Source organism: Microtus ochrogaster, linkage group LG3, assembly GCF_000317375.1.
Source record: "Microtus ochrogaster isolate Prairie Vole_2 linkage group LG3, MicOch1.0, whole genome shotgun sequence".
Lineage (NCBI taxonomy): Eukaryota > Metazoa > Chordata > Mammalia > Rodentia > Cricetidae > Microtus > Microtus ochrogaster.
Window position 1 is genome coordinate 23,569,572 of NC_022029.1, and position 19,476 is coordinate 23,589,047.

At 38.3% G+C, this 19,476-nt stretch overlaps 1 protein-coding gene across 1 annotated transcript in view; it reads left to right on the forward strand.

Moving 5' to 3' along the window:
• The first annotated feature begins 582 nt into the window (after positions 1 to 582).
• Positions 583 to 19,476, forward strand: part of Maoa (monoamine oxidase A) — a 72,659-nt gene continuing 53,765 nt past the window's right edge. The window contains exons 1-2 of the mRNA XM_005360643.3: positions 583 to 1,866; positions 18,389 to 18,483. Coding sequence (XP_005360700.2) covers positions 672 to 1,866; positions 18,389 to 18,483 — 1,290 coding nt within the window. The 5' untranslated portion in view covers positions 583 to 671. The remainder of the gene's footprint in view (positions 1,867 to 18,388; positions 18,484 to 19,476) is intronic.

The window sequence follows — 19,476 nt, forward strand, 5'->3', positions numbered from 1 at the left end:
TTAATTACACCTTAGGCTTCCTTTAGCTTTCAGTATTAAACTTTAGTGCCACTTAATGTGTGATATCGGAGTTATTTTTCTCGCATACTTGTTTAGACTCTGGTCGGTTCCCTTGAAAATACAGCACAAAAAACTAAGAACCGCTCCGCAGGACAGGCATTTCATCCCCACCCTTCCGCCCCTCCCCCTAGCCGGTCCAAGACAGCGGCGCGGCCTTGCGGCTGCGCCGAAAGCCCCGCCCCATGACGTCACCGGAGGGCTAGACCAAACTGAAGTAAGCCGAGTTCCGCCACTTCGTCCTTCGGCTTTTTCTCCTTTACATATTTGCTTTCTTGGGCCCACCTCGGCTCAGAACTCTTCAGGGTAAAGGATACTATGAAACCGGAAGGTTACTAATCCGCACCGCTGCGCGCGCAGATTCCGCTCACAGGAGCCCCCCCCTCTGTTCGCGGTGGTATCGTCCAGTCCCTGAGGGCGGCGCCCGAGTCGTGCACTTTGGCGGGAAAGGCGGAGCCGCCCCGCGCCGACGTCTCATTTCCCCGCCTTCGAGTGGGCCGGGCGCTTTGGTCGGGCGTCAGTCTGGTAACGGCTTGGGCCCTGAAAGCTGAGCGTTGTTGAGGGGAGGGTTCATTCAGGTTTGCCATTCGCTGTGTCCCGCCGCTGAGGGAATTATGGCCGAAAAGAAGGCCTCCCCAGGCGGCGGCAGGCGTGGCCGCGGCGGCCGGGGGCGTGAGGGGGAAGGGGCCCTCGGAACTCAGACTCCCCCTTCCCTGACCCCAGTGGAGATGTCCCACCAAGGCAGCACCTCTAGCAGCTCACGCGAGTCCTCCCACTCTCAGTCGCAGACCGCCTCCCAACCCGTTTCCGCAGCTCACACGAGCTGGTCCACTGAGGAGCTGTTTGGTTCCTTTAGTTCCATCAACCTCTCTGAGCTCAGTGATTATCCTGGCCAAAGGAATGATCCCAACTCAAAGTCTTGTTCCAGGGACTTAAACGTCCCCGGGCAGAGCGACCAGGTCCCCATACCTGCTTTGGACTCGTCCCACCTTAGCTCGGTCTCCCAGCACCTATCTGTACTAGAATCCTTCCCACTCCCGGATTCATCCCTTTCTTTTGGGCAAAGGTCCTCGGTGACTTTTGGGCAAGTGTCTTCGGTGCTTTCTAGACCTAGCACTTCTCTAGAGTCAGAACTTGGGTCTACCCATGTCTCAGTGTTCAGCACTCCCCGAGGGTCGGTAGAGGAGCCCACTCCACCCTCATTGTCTAGCTACAACTGGGGATTACCACTAGAACTTCCCGAACAAAGTAACACGTCCCTGACTTCCATACAACTACCCGACACTCCAGAAAATATCCCACTGGTGTCTGCAGAAGACTCCTCCATGCACTCTCTGTCCGTTTCTTCTTGGTTATCCACACCATCACCTTCTGCACCCAGTTTCCCTTCCCAGCTGCCAGTACAAAGCTCACTACTTAGGTCCCCACCTCCCCCACTGTATAACCCCCTAGGCTCGATGCAGGGACCTCCTCCTCCAGTGCCTTTTCTAGGGCCATCCGTGCCCAGTGTGTGGGGCTCTCCCTGGGTTTCTCAGCTAGGATCAGCCCCGCCCCTGAGCGCCCCCCTTGTCGTTGCACAAGGGCCTGCTCCGCCCTCAGGGCCGGGCTCCCCCCGGGTATGGGTAGAAAGATCGGCTCCGCCCCTGGACACTAGGCTAGGGGCCGTACAAGGGTCTGTTCCACTCTGGGCGGTCCCCTCTTTTAAACGCGAGTCTTCGGAGAATCTCACCCAAACCATGACGAGTCTGGAGAAGTCGAATATCGCAGGCCACATGTTCGACGTAGTCGTGATTGGAGGCGGCATCTCAGGTCAGTTTGTGTCTTTAACAGTAGCTTAAGGGGACCTGGCTGACAGGTACTTGCAATGTTCTTGTTGTGTTTGGCAGGATCTTTCTCCTGCTTGTGAGAGTGTTTCTAATGGCAGGGCCCCAGATCCTGCCAGATGGGAGCAGGAGTTGGTCCTTTTCCTGGTGGTATGCACTAGTGGAGGGAGGCAAAATAATTTGACTGTTACTACTAAATACTAATGATTAATTAGTTCTTGCTGTGCACGTTACATGAGTTTCCTCTGCTCTCAACAGTCTTGTGAGTGGACAACACATTTACTATTTTACAAAACCAAGAATCTGTGGTTTGAGAGTTTCAGTAACTCTGCTGAGGTCTAATCTCCTCCCTGGGAAGCTGCAGACCTCTTTTCTTCCATTTAAGACTATCTCTTGCAATTCTTGAGGTGGTTGCTTGGCCTCCCTCATTTCACATCCTTTTCTCTGAATAGAATATCAGAGACTGTTGAAGTCTGTCATAGTAGAATTAGTTCAGTTCTGCTCTTCTCCAAAACACCATTGCTTAGAAGATTTGAGTAGGTAAAAAATGAGACAGAATCCTTTAGGAATAGATAATTTTTTTTAAAAAGGAGCTACCTACTCCTTTGTTTTTTCCTACTTCTGGTGTGTTTTTCTTTTTTCTTTTTTTAGAACTTCAGTAAAACTGTGGGGTATTTGTTGCCCAAAGGGAATCTCTTCATAAAGCAAGAGCTGAGGGTGGGTTAGGGAGTACCCTGCACCTTGTCCTGGCTTAGATGGCTTATCAAGTAAGGAGTACATGACCATTTTCTCTATTTTCCTGGAGACCGCTTCAATATTTGTATATTAAATTGCCACTTATATTGTCATTTTGGAAAATTTTAGGGATTATGATTTGGCTCTATGTAGAAGCCCAAACTGAAATGTCCCCTTTCCCTCATCTGTACTTAGAAAGAGGGAGATAGATTGGAGAGGGAGTAAATAGGGTGACTCCAAATTATCTATTTTAATGTATGCCCCCTTTGAGTTGACCAGGGATGTGCTTATATATTAATTTTAGATGCAGGTAGCTTTGGAGTCACCCTGTTCTGGGAAAACAATCTTAATCACCAGCTTGGTATGAACTGCTTCTTTGGTAGTTCTAGCCAGTGGAAGCATTTGTACTGAAGCATCAGAGGGAAGCAGATCCTGGTGAAGAGTTAGAAAAAGGAGGACATATAATTCTTTCCTTCTTTCATTTCTTCTTTCAAGAAACACTTGTTGAGTGCCTACAGGTTAGTGTATTGGCGTTACCAAAAACCTGGTCCTTCTGAGCAAGTACCACAGAGGCAATGTGGTTGTTTATCACTGGAATATAAATATGATAATATGTAATATAAATTGGTTAACACCATACCACAATTTGCTGTTTTGCTGGGATTTTATTCTTCTTTTTTTCTTGGTTTATCTCCAATGGTCCTTAAAGAAAGCATTGTCTTTTTAAATTTTTTTGATGTTTGATTTTGAGTGTAGCCGTTAGCAGCTGAACTATCTCTCCAGCCTGACTTTTTAAATTTTTTATGAGACAGTGTCTCATGTATCTCATGATGGCATCCAATTTAATATGTAGCCATGTATGAACTTGGACTTCTGATTTTCTAACATATGACTGCCAAGTGCTCAGATTGCAGATGTGGGATAACATGTCTGCTTTATGTAGTATTGGGGATTAACCCCAGGGCTTTATGCCTGGTAGGAAAGCACTCTATCAAGTGAGCTATATCCTGAGCCCTGTCTTCTGTTTTTCTTTTGTCTAATTGCTTGGTCTTTCTCCTTTTTCACACTTGACTCCTAATATTTAGTAATCAACAGATGTGTATTTTGAATGTAGCTGATGAACCTTATACTGGGACCCTTTCTGATCTCATTCTAAATGAATTACCAGCTTCATCCTGAGTCGTGTTACAATTTTGCTTTCTTCTTTTGTTTCGTGGTGGTACAGTATTAAGACAGGGTCTCGTGTGCCATAGGCTGGACTTGAAATCCCTGTGTATCTAGAATGGCTTTGAGCTTCTAATCCTCCTGCTTCCCCCTCTAAGTGGTGGGATTACACTTGTATGCTACCATGCCAGGTATATTGATTTCTTATTTCTTAAATTACATGAAACCCCACAAAAAGTTGACCCTATTCTTGGGAATTATTAACTAGTTCATTTCTTTGGGAGGGTCAAAGAGACATTTTTCATTTGCTCAATGTGCTTACTTATTTCAGACACCAACTTTCAGTTCACCAGCAATATTGGAAAAAAAGTGTCATTTCTACCAGTCACATCTGAGAGATTTTAGGAGCCAAACTGACTAAATATTTCTTTCTGTGTGTTGTCATCCAAAATGATTTATTGCTAACCTAGATGTGGGTGCTTATCTGACTCGGGTATTAGACACAGGCTGAATGTTTCACGAACATGAACATTCTTGTGAACTCCACGTCTCTTTATTTAGGCTTGCCATATCCGATGATGTGAATCCCACGATGCAGTCCTAGTTTGTTTGTTTGACACAGGTCCACTATAGTCCAGGCTGGCCTCACATTTCACATTTGTCTGTAGTAGAGGCTACTATGATCTCCTGATCCTATTGTTTCTATCTTGCGAGAGCTAGAATTAAGGTAACGCCACTCCTCCCAGCTCCTGTATCAAATTTATGTACTTATTGAAGCTGAGTTGGAAGATTTTTTTACAGTAATATTATTAATATAGATTTTAAGATCAAGGGTTAAAGGACAGTGGCAATCTGGAAGGAAGTTAAGATACACTTCAAAGCATGGATCTGGGTTTCACAAAGATGAACAGCTCTGTGCCAGTTTTAAACACTTTGGAATATTCCTTAAAACTTCCTTGTTTGGATTTATATACTCTAATCATGCTACCTATGCAACTATAATCTATGACCAATAATTAACATTTGCCATGTTAGGCTAATGTGTAGCTTCTAGAAGAGGACATATTTTAAATGGTGTTACTAATAATTGATTCACGTGTAGAAAGCTTATCTTTGTACAAAGAATAGTATTTCCATTTTGTCATTAGAAACATAAGACAGAACATTTCCAACAACCATAATACCCTATTTTCTGTCCACCCATCTAATTAATGCTTTTATCCTGTGTTAGTGCTTGTAAAGGGAAACAGCCCTGCTTATAATTCATAATCTATAACCCATCCCTTTTGAAAGAACTTCCGTGTTTTCTGTGATACTATTGAATACTGAAGTTTTATCATCCATTGATCATATGTTTTCCATTTTCTTTTAAAATCACTTTGAGGCTCTGCTGTGCTTCTTGTTCTATACTCCAGTGTTCCCTTATGTATAAAAAGTTCTCAAGTATTTAAGTGGAATCTTTCTCTTTCTCTAAACTCATATGCCATAATTTATCTTTTAATGGATATTTTCCACTTATATAATGCAGGTTCCTCAGTTCCTTGACTCTTTTCTTGGAATCCGTCTTTTCCATCATTTTTGATACATCCTTTTTCTCTGTTTTATTTAATTTGTTTATTTCTGAGACAGGTTCTTACATAGTCCAGGCTGAATTTGAAGTCACCTTGTAGCCTAGGATGATCTTGACCTTTCGATCCTCTTGTCTCTGCTTCCTGAGTACTAGGATTACAGGCTTGCGCCACCACACCCTATTTTGTTTTCATGCATTACCAGGGCTTCGTGCATGCTAGGTGAACACTGCCAAATGAGCTACATCTCCATCATGTCCTTTTCTTTTATCTTCTATACTTCCTTACTAATTTTTTGATGTGCTAGACAATAAACACCAGGCTTCATGTATGCTACGCATATACATCTACAACCTATTTACATCCTCAGGCCGTTTGTATTCTCTTTTCAGGTCCTTTGAGCTGGACTGACTCATTTTCTGCTTCCTCAGTTACCATGTTCAAGCCCCCATTTCCAGGGCACTCTCGACTCCTGAAGCTTCCGTGACTATTTCTAGTGGCTGTGATTTACAACAATAACTCTCTTCACATCCATCCTGCATGCAGCATTCTCCCAAGCTTGATTGATTTACTTTAAGCACTTCTTTTTCACCTTTCCACTCAAGTTCTTCAGTGGTCTCAAATTACAAGTGTTTCAAGACCTAATCCACACTGTCTGTCAGTTATCTGGCTTCACTTTGTTGAACAAATAGTATTACTCACTTTTCCTCAATATGGATGTGAGGTTTAATCACAGTGCTTTCTGTCTTAGTGCTAGTCTGTTTATTTTGTCCATTTGTCTTTTGTGTTTTCATCTTAGCATAAGAAGTGCTTCTAACAGTTCATCCTGTATGTTCTGCAATACCTGGATAATCACCCTGGCTCTCATCGATTTTTCTTCTTTCTTAAAGAGATTTTAATCTATGTTTAACAAGATATATTTATTTTCTGACTCTTAGTTTTCAGTTTTATTTTCAAGAACAATGTATCACTCTCAGACTCTAGATGCTAGTTCTTAGTCGTAATTGTCACAGATGGAATAAATGACAAAAATGATATTTGTCCTTATCCAATAATTTTTGAAATGATTTTTTTTAGAGAGTGAAATAAGAAACAGAAAAAGGCTACCTTCTTAGGACAATATATATAGTCTTCATAGGACTTTTGGAATCTTAGAAGTTTGGGTCAGAGGGGTTTTAAAAGGCAACCTAGCTTAATCACCTACAATTGTAATTCTCCTGATAGCATCTCCTTAGTGATTATCTAACTATAGCTCTGAATATAAGTAGGGAAGGGAGTACTCTAGTCCTCTAAGCAACTCAGGAGCTCTGGCCTGAATTTATTCAGACATTTTAGAGCTTCTACTATATGCTGAGCAGTAGCTAGATCACAAGGATGGAAGGATATAAAGATAACTAGTATCCTTGCCAGAAATGTGCCCTTGTCTTCTTACAAGAAGTAGTAGGCAAATAATCAACATGAATACAGTAAGATAAATATTAATGTTAAGAATATGAACAAAGTACTGGGACCTTGAGAATGAAGGATGATTTATCATAATAGATAGGGATAAGACAATTTAAAAAGACATCCCAAATAGTAGACACCAGAGGAGCATTGGTGCCGAGTCATGAATGTATATGCCAGACACAAGTAGTACTTAATTTAAATGCATGACAGAAATACCGGGGTTGGGGTGTGGTGATGGAATAGTTTTCCTTTGTACCACTTGGAGTGTGATCCTGGGAGCTCCTTGGAGCCTTCACTGTGAGTTTTGTGCTTCTGAACTGTGAAGAGTTAGCATGTACTTAATGAAAATATCTTAGTCATAATGCTGGATGGTTCTTGGTGAATAAAATGTTTTTTTGTTTGTTTGTTTTCAAGTAAATACTAAGTATCATGTAGAAAGAGCTCTTGCTGTATACATTTTTATCTTTAAGCCAAGCTCTACCACAATTGAGAGTACCAGAACCTGGTACTTTATTAAATTAGCAGGGATTGAATTTTCTCATGATCAAAGACAGAATAATCATTTTGTGAGAAGAATGACTAGTGCATCAAGTTCCCCCTTTCTGACGTACATCACCTGTAAAAATCATTTCTATAAGGATCATTTTAAACATTTTAACCCAGAACATGGTGGCACATACTGGTGGTTTTGCAGTGATTTTTAAAAAGCTTCCATTTTAAAAGAGGGCACTGGTTTTTGATAGCTTGCTTATTGGATACTCTGAGGTTCAGTGGGCATGAGAATTGTGTGCCTTTTAGACTATTTCTTTTATTTTTTTTTCATTAAAAGCCTGCCAGTATACTTTCATTCTATTGTGCAATCTATTTTTGTTGTTTTTGAACAATAATACAAGAGTTAAATTTATTTGAATTCTGATTAAAAATCATTTTTTAAAAAATAGTCAAATGAACTTTTGGGTGAATCTGACATTGAATGAGCAGTTTTAACATTTAATCAGTGCTAATTGATTTGACTTTTATATAACTCTCAGCTCATGTGATAAATGTTTTTTAAGAATAAATCTAAGTATAATATAATTACATGTACCGCAGAGACCAAGTATGGAGAAAAGGAATGTTATAATGCATTATTGATGAAATTGTACTCCATAATCTGTGCAGTTGTGGTGCAGAGATCTTTTAACATGAAAAATTTGCAGTATTTGGATTCAGCAGTAGCCAGCAATTGTGAGAATGTATTATAGCTTTCTTTCACATACTGGAACTTGCAAAAGTATTCAACCCTGTGATTTAAGTATTTGCCTTGTGAATGTGTATACACATTTGAGATACATGTTTTTCATAATAAGTGTTTTTTAATATTTTTTTAAGATTAAAACTTTACAAAATTTTTCTAAACATTGTGAACATTTGAGACAAGTTGAGTGTTTAGGCTGTTTTTCCTCTTTATTGTGACAAATATGTAATTTTAAACAGTAGTTTTTGTTTTCCTTTAGGTAGCACCGTCTTTATTATATTGTCAGATAGCATTGTGAATTAGGGAAATTTAAAGTCTTTTAATTGTTGTTTTGTTATTTAGTGGTAAGATTAAATAGGAGTATAGCTCAGTGGTAGAGTACACACATGCCTAGTACAGGCAAAGCTGTAAATTAAGTTCCCAGCACTGAAAAAAAAGGAGGTGGGCAAGAGATGTAGCTCAGTTGACAGAGTTGTTGCCAACATGCACAAAGCCTGGGTTTGGTCTCCAGCACTGCATTAACCTAACATGGTGTTAATGCACCTGTAATTCTACTTAGGAGGTGGAAGCAGAAGAATTAGAAGTTTATGGTCATATTCAGCACATAGTATGTTTTAAGCCATCATGGGATACATGAGATCCTATCTCAAGGAAAGAAAAGAGGTTGGCTATGTGATATATCACCTAATATTTCAGTATTTTCTTTTCTTGGTAATTAACCAGCTTCATAAAGGTTTTCATCCTTGTGTTTACTTTTGCATCATTCCTTAGCACTATTTTCTTCCATGCTTTATTCTGGAATTGGTTTGTTTTATCTTTTATACTAACACAATATAGTAGTTTAAATTAGCACCCAGGACTCTTCACAGATATGTGTTCACATTTACCCATGGCTTCTAAGTCTTTGTTTAAAAGCACTTTTCCAGTTGGTATTCCAAAGTAAACAAAGCTCCACTTAATAACAGTATATGATTGACCAGAGTAAAAGTGTTAGTAAGAGGTTAAACAAGGTGATTAACTTTTGTGGAACCCTCACCCCTTATTCTCAAAGGGTCGAGAAGAAATTTCCTAGTAGAATGTTTTCCCAGGAAGATAGTGGCCTTCCCCTCTCCCACCCAGGAGATTCTGAACACAAAGTCACTTAGCTCAGTCCAGCCGGGCACCTGGTTCAGGCTGATAAACATGGCCTGACTCAGGAACACTGGCCTTGCTCTAAAAACAAGGAAAAAGCTGACTTAGCAGAATGGGAGGGAGCAAACGTCTTTGTACCCGTGGCAAAGCATCTTCAAAGATTCTCTTTGTAGTTATGCCTTTAAAAGCTTTCCCCAAAGAGGAGATACAACTCCTCTCTACCTCTTTGTAACGGGGATGGAGATGAGTTCCAAGCATGTTTGTATTATGTTGATTAAACCTTGCTTATTACAGTCTGGGCCTCTCTGGGGGTCGTAATCTGGGCACAACACTTCGATAGTTAGTTACATATTAACCATGTCTGAGGGTCTTAGTAACTGCTCATAATATTTCAAAAGGGCTAAAATGGAAGCCCAAAAAAGGCAAATGAATTTTCAAATATCCCAGAAGTCTCAGTGACTCATCTAAACCTTTGATCCTTAAAAATACTTACTTTCAGGACATTCCTTTTCTATTCCCTATCTCCCTAGTTTGCTGTGAAGGTTTATCCATGGATCTGTAGTAACTGTGTTTACTTGCCTTGAGCATTGATTGATGAACTAAAACCTAGTTAGTGTCTGCTACCTGAAAGTAATTTACAGATGTGACTGTATTATACTGCTGTTGCTCATGGGCAGCTACATTGAAAAATGTGGGGTATCCTATTAGGTTTGGAAACTCTCAGGTGACAAACATATTTGCCTTTAAACGTCTATTATTATTGTCTATATGGTGTGTGTGTGTATGTGTGTGTGTGTATGTGTGCATGAATGTATGCATGATAATAGCTGTGCAAATGCTACAGCAGACAGGTGCTGTTCTCTCCTTTCACCTTTATTTTCACCTTTATGTGGGTTCTGGGAATTGAGAACAGATCACCAGGCTTGTGCAATAGCTACCTTTATAAAGTGAGCCATCTAGCTAGCCTATATATACTTTTATTTATTCCTTTTTGTACATTTTAGATATATTTATTTTATTTTATGTGTATCAGTGTTTTTGTCTGCGTTTATGTATGTGAAGTGTGTGTGTGCCTGATGCTTGAGGAGGTCAGAAAGTAGCATGAGATTCGCCTGGAACTGGAGTTATAAATGGTTTTGAATCACCATGGAGGTGCTGGGAACTGAACCCAGTTCTTCTGTAAGAGCAACAATTTCTCTTAACCTTCGAGCCCTCTCTCCAGCCTACTCACCTCTATATACTTTAAAATAATAATTTGGGACTCTGAGTAGAGATTAAACAGTTGTTATCAGTTATTCTTAGATTTTTGGACCAAATATGCCCTTGAAAATCGGGTATGGTAGCTTAAATTTTTAATTCTGGCTCTTAGAAAGTTGAGGCAAGATAATTATTTCAAGTTGGAGTCGGCCTGGACTAAATAGTGAGTTCCAGATCAACCTGTGATATGGGATTTCCCTCTGTATGGTGTGAATACCATTGGTAAATAAAGAAACTGCCTTGGCCTGTTGATAGGACAGAACTTATGTGGCTTGGAAAACTAAACTGAATGCTGAGAGAAAGGAGGCAGAGTCAGGGAGCAGTCACGTAGCTCCACCTGAGACAGATGCTGGAACTTTAGCCGATAAGCCACAGCCATATGGCAATACACAGATTAATAAAAATGGGTTAAATTAAGATGGAGGAGTTAGCCAATAAGAAGCTAGAGCTAATGGGCCAAGCAATGATTTAATGAGTACAGTTTCTGCCGGCAAACAAACAAGCAGCCCTCCTTCAACAAGCCTGAGCTACTGAGTGAGACTGGTTCATAAACCAAAAGAAGATGCTAGGGAAGTGACGCAGTGGGTAAAATGTTTTCTCTACAATCATGAGGACCTGAGTTTAGAACCTATATAACCACAGAAAAATTCAGTATGGTGGTGCATTTCTATAAGTCAAACACTGGCAGTGGGGTGAGCTGATTTGGACTGGAGCTGTGGAAACATATTCTGGGGACTTACTTGTCAGATAGTCCAACTCAAAGGCAAGCTCCAGGTTCAGTGACAGACACTGCTTCAAAAAATAGGTTGGTGAAATGGTAGAGGAAGAAAAAAGTCAATTTCTGGTTTCCACCTGTTAATGTACCACAGGCCCCTACCCCACACACATGGTAGAGGGGCGGGAGAGAAGTGGGAGAGGGAGGGTGGAGGGAGAAGAAATCACCACACAAATATCCCTTTGGAAATCTGTTAAAAGCTATTTGAATTTTTCATTTTAAAGATGGTCATATTTTTATAAATAGACTTTTTCCTTTTTATCCTGGGTTAACATTGTATGTTCTTGAAACTTTTTCATTGTCCTTGTGCCTGCAGTGTAATTTGAACTGATTCTGAGATTTCAGAGAAGTGGTAAAACATAAGAATTGTAAGAAAATTCAACTGGATGCATACCTTTAATCTCAGCATTTGGGTAGAGGCAGGAGGAGGATCAGTAAATAAAGATCTTTGGCTACATATCAAGTTCAAAACCAGCCTGAGTTATATGAAAATTTGTCTCAAACAAATAAGTGAACAAGCAAACAAAAGATAAGTTTACTAACATAAGAAAGTTAGTAGTAAATAGACCATGATGGAATAGTTCTAACATTCATACTAAAACTAATGAACGTAATTTTTCTTTTCTTTTGTTCATTTCTTTTTTTCTCTTTTATTGAGACAGTGTCTCATGTATTCAAACTGGCTTCAAAATCATTATGTAGCTGAAGATGACTTTGAACTTCTGATTTCCCTGTACCCACATTTGAAGTGTTGGGACTATAGGTTCCAAGCCAGTTTTTATGATTCCTGGGATCAAACTTGATCTTGGCTTTATGCATCGTATATAAGCACTCTACCAACTGAGCCATATCCCCAGCCAATAAGATTACTTTTAGTCAGTTTGAAAGACTAATATTTAAAGATCTTACATTTTGGAGTGAAGCCATTGATACTAAATATGCATTTATTGTTTATTTTGTATTTATTATAGATTATAAAGATCAATGGCCTTCAAAGCATTAGATAAATTTGACTTACATGGAAGAAACAAGTTTGATCAGAGGGTGCTCTCTAGTTTATCTGCTAGCTCATTTCTCTATACAGTAGCTAATGTAAGACATAAGACACCTCTATGTAGCAGAATTTATATCTATGAATATGAAGTGCTGCTGATACTTGCTGAGTATCCCTAACTTGAAGATAAAAAATCTGAAAGTTTTTGAGTGCTCACATGATGCTACATGTGGAAAATTCTGCATCTTACATCATGTGGCAGGTTACAGTCAGAAAACACATGAGAAGTATTGCATAAAGCTACTTTAAGCCTATGCATAGAAGGTATATGTTTAAAATAAGTGAATGCAGTATTTAGATTTGGGTCTCTCCCCCAATCCTCCCCTCCTGCATATATATACATATATATTTTTTCATGACAAACAGAAAAACATAGAAGCGTTCTTTTTTAATGCTAGCAGGTAAAGCACAGATAATCTTTGCAGTCTAGAAAGACATTTTCTTTCCTTAAGACAGGCTCTTGCTATGCAGCTCAGGCTGGCATTGAACTGCAGCAATCCTCCTGCCTCAACCTCTATACAATACTATCTATCTATCTATCTATCTATCTATCTATCTATCTATCTATCTATCTATCTATCTATCTATCTATCTATCATCTATCTATCTATCTATCGAATTAGGGACAAGACCCCCCCACACACACAAATAAAGTCTAAACAAATAATCTGAAATTTAAACAACTTAGGGTCTAATAAAGTATTACAAGATGAGGGATATTCAGCATATGCTTAAGATTGGTTCACAGTGTCAGGAGCAACTAATTCTGCCTGCAGGAAATTGCAGGGGAATTACTTTATGGAGGAAGTAACACTTGACGAAAGTGTTCTGTACTTTAGATAAGTTATGAACGATAATGAAAATGACATTTGAATAGATTGTTTCCAAATTAAATGAGTTAACTGTGAACTGTGGCTTACATTAAAACCCTTTTTATTGTATGCTCAATTCATTCATTTGTTCATTTGATCATTCATTCATTCACCCATTTATTTATCCATCCATTCATTCAGTATTTGTCAATAAAGTGTTCACTATGCGCCTTCAGTAAAATTTGTAAGGATTTGTTCTCTGTTTTCCGGCTTTGAGAATGTTGACTAGAAACTTTAATATAAACTGTGTTTGATTATACTTTTTTATTTTTTTTTAAATTTTTTTTTTTTTGGATTTTTTTCGAGACAGGGTTTCTCCGTAGCTTTTTGGTTCCTGTCCTGGAACTAGCTCTTGTAGACCAGGCTGGCCTCGAACTCACAGAGATCGCCTGCCTCTGCCTTCCGAGTGCTGGGATTAAAGGTGTGCGCCACCACCGCCCGGCCATACTTTTTTATTGTCCCTGAATCCAAGTGTGCAGTTATATAGGAATTTTGTTAGTCAGGGACCACATCACAAAATAGTAAGAAATTAACAGTGCACATTCTGGGGTGATGATCAATATGAAAAGTTGGAAATACCACTTGTAATTATAGAATAATCTTGTGAGGTGTTAGAGGATAAGCCATGACTATATCAAAGCTTTGTTCCCATACTTATCTTATGTTATAGATGTTATGATGTTATTTAACTAGGGCCCTGCTTATGGGAGTTTATTACTGTAACTATTTGAACAATTTTGAAAGTGATTAAACCAGCTTTTCCTAACTGTATTTTGATGCACAGTTTTTTAAAAAAAGAATAACAGAGAGTGGAGAGATGCTGAATTTAATGAGTAGTTTATTATTATTATTATTATTATTATTATTATTATTATTATTATTATTATTATTATTATTATTTTGCTGCAGGACTGCTCAGGGTTTTGAATATAAATGGTGTTCTCTGGAAATTTATCCCAAAAGGAGAAGTATAAGTATCTCAGCTTTTATTGCTCTTCTTTGGAGTGTCTTATCTGAGGATTAGTGTTCATAAAACTTATGGCTTTAAATTTAGACTTTCTCTTTGTTCAGAATTTGAGAATATCTTTGTGGAACATTTTTAGTGTACTTTAAATTTCAACGAAAGACTTAGACAAATAACGAATTAAGAAGTAATTACATTTCCCAACTTAGGTGAGATTTATTTATCTAAAGTGAAGATAAATGCTGAGCAATAATCAAATAAGTTGAGATTGTCTAGACAACCAGTCTGTTGAATTAAGGGCAAATTGAAGTTAACTGTTAGATTAATTCTATTTATCACTTAAGACTGTACTATGTTTTTAGCTTAGTGAAATTGAAAGGATTGTAAAATTTGGCCTTTTTAAAAACACAGAATTATTTATCTGCCAGTCAGCACAAAATCCAGATAGACAGATAGGTAGACAGACAAACAAGAATGTTTGTATGTATCAGTAACCAGCTTGTGTGCATACTGAGATACTTTGTTCTTGTCTGTCAGCAAAACGTGCTTAAAAATCAGAAAAACTGGCTATTAATACTTAGAATATTCTGACTCCATTGGGCATACACACACACACACACACACACACACACACACACACACACACACACACATTGACGTGATAACTATCCTCATTAAACTTTTTTGGTTACTTGAGATAAAGGTAATATAAGGGCCAGAGACAACTCAGTGATCCTTTGCTGGCCTAACTAACATGTATAAGACATAGCTAGCATGTATAACATGTTCAACTCTAAGTAACAGTAAAACCTACCCTGTTGCAGGGTATAGTGGTGCACATCTTTAATCCCAGCAAAGACAGAAGCTGGCAAATTAGTCAAGGCTACATAGGAAGGCCTTATCTGAGATGGGAAAAAACAAAAAGCAAAAAACGCTAAACCAAACAAAACCAAACTAACCAACCAACCAAACAGTAAAACAAACAAACAAGATACCTCTGTTGCCCTCAGCCATATGAATGTGGTTTTGTTTTCTTAGCATAGTTTTGCCACTGACTGCAGCAAGCATTTGGACACCTGCAACATAGCAGAGGCTCTGCTCTAGGGAAGCAACAAGTTTTCTTTGAGCTGGCATAGTTTCATGGGCTTATAATCCCAGCACTCTGAAGGCTGAAGAAAAATGAATCTCATGTTTAAGACTTGCTTGGGACTCATATCTTGTTTCTGTTTGATTTGCTCCTCATTTTTTGCTATCCGAGCACACTAGCCTCATTGCTTATAGTACACACATAGAGCCTTTAGACATTTCACAGCATACTTTGAAAATAGGATCCTTGCTATTTCTTCATAATTCCTTTTCTCCTGACTACTTATTTTAAATATTAATTTTAATCCTTCCCTTTCCCCTTCTCTTTTCTTTCCCTTCTTCCCATTACTTAATTCTTCCTTTGACATACATAGTCTTGCTACACAGCCAGATGGGCCTCAAAATTTATATCTTCCTGCATGAGCCTTCTGCATGAAGGAATTACAGGCATGTTCCACCATGCTCAGTTGAGATCTGTTATTTCTACAAGTGATCATTGAGTTTTGTAGCGACTGGGGAGAGGGTAGAATGCATGGTTAAGGAGTATAATCTCAGAGATTTGTATTTGTAGTAGGTATCTTGTTTTGTTTTCCCTCCAAATTGACAACCATAGTTGTTACATTAGGAAAGCTTCACTGAAGCTGAGCATGCTGCTGTATACTTGTAATCACAACACTCAGGAGGCTGAGGCAGGAGTATTGCTGGCAGTTCAATGCCAGCCTGAACTGCATAGCAAGACCCTGTCCTCCTTTTCTTTTTTTCGAGACAGGGTTTCTCTGTAGCTTTGGAGCCTGTCCTAGAACTAGCTTTTGTAGCCCAGGCTGGCCTCAACCTCATAGAGATCTGCCTGCCTCTGCCTCCCGAGTGCTGGGATTAAAGGCGTGCGCCACCACCGCCCAGCAAGACCCTGTCTTATAAAGAAAACGTCTTTCTAGACTGCAAAGATTGTCTATGCTTTACCTGCTAGCAGTAAGAAAAGAACTCTTCTGTGTTTTCTAACCTTTTGTTTGTCATGAAAATTCTTTATTCGTCATTGTTATCCTAAACAACATGAAAACTGAAACATTAACATTAATTTATTCTGCATCATGAAAAAATGTTTGGCAAAAGAGTCATAACATGTAACCTGGGCTGGCCTCAAACTCATAATATAGTAGTGAATAGATGCTCTTGAAGTCCTGATCCTCTTGCCTGTACATCCACTTGCTGGTATTATATGCGTGCACCACCATGCTAGATGAACTAGATAGACACAATCTCTTAAAAAAAAAACACTCAGTATATAGTTGATTATATTTGAGGATCCATGGATAGGGATGGCTAACACTAGTTGATTTTCCTAAATAGCATCCTATTTAAATTCCAAGATCAATTATTCAGATTAATATTTAGGGCCACAGGGAAATTTTCTTATTCTCATCATTCCTTATTCACATACCAAAAATTGTGCTTCTCAGTGATAACAAGCCGATTTACTCCCATGTCTTATAGCACATTACATCCCTGACAAATCCAGGATAGTAGTGCTAGTGATAACATCAATGCTATTACTAATAAATGCTAATAAAATACTATTTTGCAGTTATTCCTGGCTTTGGAACATATACCATTAAAATTTATCAAATTAATTGGTTTATAATCACTCTAAATAGCACATTTCTTCAGCCACTTTTATGTGTATATATATGTATATATATATATATCTTGATATTATTTTACTACCGTCACCTCTACTGTTACTCATTTTTCTCTAACATTCTAGTTAGCCTTTCTCCCTTATATTTACCTCTACAGTATGATTTATTTCATTTTAACAGATGGTTCAAAGATAAACAGGTACTATGGTAGTATTTGAAATATAATGTATGCAGGCTGAAAAATATGTATATACAAATATGTATAGCCTTATGCTGAGAATTAAGAGTTCCTGCAAGCAATGGCACTCCAGTAATCATAAAAACACCACATTTTGGTTTGTAATTTTATTCCTTCCCCCCCAAAAGGGATCAAGGCTCACTACAGAAATGGGTGATTATAAGGTTTGGACAGGCAGGGAAGATACTGTGAGCCTGGGGCATCCTGTGGCACCATAAAGTAAGGAAGTTCATACACATATACAAACACAACTAATAGAGGTATGCAAAGACACACAAGAACCAAAGAATTTCCAGTGAATAATTTGAATAATTTAAGCAATAAATAATACAGTATTAGATTATATGCTGGAGTCCAAACAAATATGAGTGAGTTCATAATAATGACTGAAAAAATAAACAAGAAAAAGAAACAATTTGTATTGTTGAAGAATTCTCAGCAATTTATATAAATACAGTAACGTCAAAGTGGTAGACCATAACTTCCATTTGTTCAAATGCAGAGTATGTATAGCAGTCCTTCCAAAGAGTACAGTATAAAAAGGAGAGTGATTGTGTAATTTTATAGGGAAGAAAGCTGGGAAACCCTTGCTGAGTTAGGTGATTAGATTATGATTATCATAAATGATCATACATACTGATATCATGTGCCTTTGATAAAATAGTAATTTATAACACTGTCTTAACTTTTCCACTGCTACAATATTGAATTTGGAATATATATTTTATAAAAGCTTTTATTTATAGATGAGAACCTGTTCATTAGCTTTGAGCTAATGAATGAAATTAAGTACAACTCCTAACTCTAAGAATCTTAGAATCTACGGAGGGAAACAATATTTAGGAACTATGTAATATAGATACAATAAGAACTGGTGGTAAAATTTAAATTGAGAAAAGTCTAGACATCTGAGTGCGGCTGCAGGTATGAAAGTTTTACAGAAAAACACCATCTTCTGTTTATTTAATTAAAATTTTTAGTGCTAAAGATGGAACTCTGGGTATGAGGCATGGTAGGCAAATGTTCTTCCACTGAATCACTGAGTCCTATATCTGTTTATACAGTCCAAATTTCTGGAAGAGGGATCAGAGGATTCTCTAAGTGTGATTTGACTACTCTAGAAAACAAGATACACTTTCAAAAATATTACTATTTTTTTCCAATAGCTAACCTTAAATACAAGATGAATAAGCTAGTCATTTGGTCAAAGTTTCTTACAATAATAGCAAAATCAACAGATTAAATGTACTGTCCTTTACTCATTTTCTGGATAGATCTGATCAAGTCTGGAATGTCTGGCATTTAGATGTTAATGCTTCGTCTCTTTTATTTTGCCTTTAGGATTGGCTGCTGCCAAACTCTTGTCTGAATATAAAATTAATGTCTTGGTTTTGGAAGCTCGTGATAGAGTTGGAGGAAGAACATATACTGTGAGGGTAAGTGATTTCAATAATTATAGCATGTCACTTAAAAGTATAAATAGGGCCACTTGAAGTCATAGCACTGAATAAGATCACACAGTTAAGCCATTTGCCCATCAAGTCTACACTATTTCATCAAGTAAATGTTCTTTACTTTCTTTCTTCCTTCCTTCCTCCCTCCCTCCCTCCCTCCTTCTTTCTTTCTTTCTTTCTTTCTTTCTTTCTTTCTTTCTTTCTTTCTTTCTTTCTTTCTTTCTTTCTTTCTTTCTTTCTTTCTTTTTGAGACAGTATTTTTCTCAGTATCTAAGGCTGGCCTTAAACCCATTATATAGTTCTGGCTGCCCTCAAATTCATTCTCATACCTGTCTTCCAAGTGCTGGGATTATAGACATATAGTACTATGATCATTTTTCAACAAGTGCTTACTAGACAGTGATGGCCTCTGACTTCAGTCACTAACATTCTAATAAAACAACAAATGTGAACAAATAACTTTATTACAGTGTTATAATCTCTATATTAAGAGAGTCAAATTGAGTATATAGTACCTGAGGTAATATAGTAGTTTGGCTGTACTAAAAGTAATTTTGTAGCCCAAATAAACACACACACAGACACACACACACACACACACACACACACACGCGCGCGCGCGCGCGCACTCAATGTAGGTTCCTTGTTTATTCAACAAATATAAAGTATAAAGAAGTGTAGAAGTAAATGTAACATATCTTGTGTACTTTTTGCTTTGGCCTCTTTGCTCAGCCTAAGTCTGGCTATGTAAAAGAAGCACACAGTTCTTGTTATATCACTGCCTTTTATATATTGACTACATTAGTATTCTGGGAAATTGTGAGCTAATTATTGTTTAATATTACTGTGTTTACAAATAACTGAATCTATGGGTGCTCATGAAAAAGTACCTTTGGAGCCGGGCAATGGTGGCGCACACCTTTAATCCCAGCACTCGGGAGGCAGAGGCAGGCGGATCTCTGTGAGTTCGAGACC